Source organism: Terrapene carolina, unplaced genomic scaffold (genome assembly GCF_002925995.2).
Source record: "Terrapene carolina triunguis isolate 2854851 unplaced genomic scaffold, T_m_triunguis-2.0 Scaffold30156, whole genome shotgun sequence".
Classification (NCBI taxonomy): Eukaryota; Metazoa; Chordata; order Testudines; family Emydidae; genus Terrapene; species Terrapene triunguis.
Genome location: NW_020694507.1, coordinates 4,852 through 8,055, shown reverse-complemented (window position 1 = coordinate 8,055; position 3,204 = coordinate 4,852). Strand labels below are relative to the sequence as shown.

Here is a 3,204-nt window from a genome sequence, read left to right as displayed (position 1 = left end):
GAGGGGCTGGAGAGCTGGGGGGCTGGTGTGTGTGGAGGGCACTGGGAGAGGAGGGGCCCAGGAGGTGCTGGGGGGCTGACATGTGGGGAGGCTCTGTGGGGGAGGGAGCAGGAAGAGGGGCACTGGGAAAGGATGGGGCACTGCCCCCTAGTGACCCATAGTGGAATCTACTGGGTTTTATGAGAGCTACCAGGCCCCATTCATGACCCCCTCCCTTTTGCTGCCCCTCTGGGATATGTTGCTCCTGCCCCCTCCGCTTTCATTCCCACTGCCCCCTCCCCAGAACCCCCTCCCCTCTACCCTCTTTCCCCCACTGCCCCACCATGTCCTCCCTGCTCCCCCACTCAGCCCCCTCCCACCAACCCTTTCTCCAATCTAAGCCCTGATGGTCCCTTGGCCCCAGACCCCTCCTCCCCATCCCCTCGCTGTCCCTAACCCCCAACCCATCGCAACACTGTCCCAGCCCATGACCCGTCCCCCTGCTGTCCCCAGACCTCTGAGCCATCCTCCACAATCCCCATCCCTTTCACACCTCTTTTCCCCACCCCCTGACCCCCAACCACACCTCCCACCCCACTCCCCCATCCATTGACTCCCAACCACACCTCCCACCCCAGTCCATCCTCTGAGCTTGTGGAGGCCGGGGGAGGCAGAGGATGAGGGGGACTCGCGGAGAGGGAGCCAGATGACCTGGTCAGGCTGGTTAAACCTGGCCAGCCCCCAGAGATCTTTAGCTGCTCCCCAAAGAGTTAAGAGATCAACACCGCCACCCAGTGGCCAAAGACTGCAGCTACACACCCTGCGGCTCGGTGCCTCAAAGGGGCGTTGCGGTGATTGGAATTTCACTCCGCCATGTTTTTGATCACCAGGAATTCTCCTCCAACCTGAGCTTCCTCATCACCTTATTCGTGGCCCTGGCTGTTTTCTCCCTCATCCTCATCCTGGTCTGCATCGAGAGCATCTTCCAGGAATGCACAAGGGTCTTCTCGGCCATCATCTGGGCTTGTCTCCTAGCCATGGGCTACATCTTTGTATTCACCAGCGGAGTGGTCAGTGCCTGGGACCAGGTGAGACCTAGGGGCGGCTGTACTGTATAATGGGCACTAGGGGGCAGCAGAGGGTGGGGCGGGGAAGGGGCGGCTATACTGTATAATGGGCACTAGGGGCAGCAGAGGGTGGGGGTGGGGCGGCTATACTGTATAATGGGCACTAGTGGCAGCAGAGGGTGGGGAAGGGGCTGTTATATGGAAATAATGCTCCATGCTGAGACGTGCTTGGCCTGACTCCCCTTCTAGGTCTCATTCTTCCTCTTCATCATCTTTACCGTGTATACCATGCTGCCCGTGTGCATGCGGGATGCCGTGGTCGCTGGCCTTGCCTCCTCCCTCTCCCACATCATTGTTTTGGGCGTCTACCTGTCAGCTGGGCGGGGGTCACGGGCTGAGCTGGCTGTGCAGGTGAGACCCCCCTACCTGCTGCCCCCCTGGGGTCCTTTGTTCCCCCACAGCAACACCTTCCCTCTCTGCCCTGCTGCCCCCTTGCCTTGATTCTTCACTGCCCCCTGCTGACCCTTAGCCCTGTTCCTACCCAGCCCGTGTCCTATTGATGTCCCGCATTTCCCAGAAACCCCCTTGTCTCCCGACCCCCTCCTTCTAGCTTCCCTGTCTCCCCATAATGACCCCTTTCCCTAGCTGCGTCCCATCCCCTATCCCCCCAAATTGTCCTGTAGAGGCTGCCCCCCCACCCTCATCCATCGCCTCTCCCATCCATCCACCCCCAGTTGCCCCATAGATTCCCCAATGCCATCTCCCTTTTCATGCCCCCCTCAGAGCCCCATCTCATCCTCCTCTCTACCCCCCACCCCCCACAGCTGCTGGCCAACACGGTGATCTTCATCTGTGGCAACCTGGTGGGAGCCTATCACAAGCACCTGATGGAGGTGGCTTTGCAGGAGACCTTCCAGGAGACCTTCAAACTCATCCAGTCCCGAGTCAAGCTGGAGTCTGAGAAACGGCACCAGGTGAGGAGGGGGACACCTGGATATTTGTCTCTTTGTCTCACCTTCGCATACCCACTCTGTCCTTCCATCCATCTGATTTCCACATAATCCCTCCATCCATCCATCCACCAATATGCCAGACACAGCCCTTCCATCTCTTCCCTTCTTCATCCATCCCATCTCCAGATTCGTAGATTCATACCTTGCAAGGCCAGAAGGGACCATTGTGACCATCTTGTTTGAACTTCTGTTCAACACAGAACAGAGACCTGCCCCAAAATAATTCCTAGAGCAGATCATATAGAAAAAACATCCCATCTCGATCTAAAAATGGTCACTGATGGAAGTCCCCCTTGCCCCTTGGTCAGTTGTTCCAGTGGTTAATTACTCTTACCTTTTAAAATCTACGCCTTATTTCCAGTCTGAATTTATCTAGCTTCAACATCCAGACATTGGATCATGTTAGACCTTTGACTGCTAGTCTGAAGAGCCCGTTATTAAGTGTTTGTTCCCCATGTAGGTACTGATAGACTGTAACCGTGTCACCCCTGAACCTTCTCTTTGTTAAACTCAATAGATTGAGCTCCTTGAGTCTATCACTCAACGGCAGGTTTTCCAACCTTTGAATCATTCTTGTGGCTCTTCTCTGAGGCCTCTCTGACTTATCACCATCCTTGAATGGTGGGCATCAGAACTGGACACAGGATCCCAGTAACGGTTGCACCAGGGCCAAATCCCGAGGTAAAATAACCTCTCTACTCCTACTCGAGATTCCCCTGTTTATGCATTCCAGGATTGCATTAGCTCTTTTGACTATCCACCACAACCCCTAAATCCTTCTCAGAGTCAGATCTGTGCATCCATACTTCCAGCGTCCATATACTGCCCTTCCTCCCCACCCCCATCCATGGACCCACCCACCCATAGCTTTCCTTCTGTCCATTCATACCCATACCCATCTGTCTATCTAATCTTCATACATACCCCTCCCTCCCTTGTCCAGCCCATACACATCCCTCCCGCCGTCCCTCCCCATATCCACCCACCCACGCTCCCATCCATCCCTTCCCATCCCCATGCCCATTCGTCCACCCACCCATATCTTTCTTTCTCTTTCATCCATCCATCCATCCATCCATCCATATACACACCCATCCATCCATCCATCCAACCCCATCCCCATAAACACCCATCCATCCATCCAT

General features: G+C 55.6%; 1 protein-coding gene across 1 annotated transcript in view; it reads left to right on the top strand.

The window, feature by feature from the left end:
• The first annotated feature begins 880 nt into the window (after positions 1–880).
• Positions 881–3,204, top strand: part of LOC112124620 (adenylate cyclase type 2-like) — a 6,657-nt gene continuing 4,333 nt past the window's right edge. Inside the window, exons 1-3 of the mRNA XM_026662764.2 lie at positions 881–1,067; positions 1,296–1,457; positions 1,871–2,020. Coding sequence (XP_026518549.1) covers positions 1,017–1,067; positions 1,296–1,457; positions 1,871–2,020 — 363 coding nt within the window. The 5' untranslated portion in view covers positions 881–1,016. The remainder of the gene's footprint in view (positions 1,068–1,295; positions 1,458–1,870; positions 2,021–3,204) is intronic.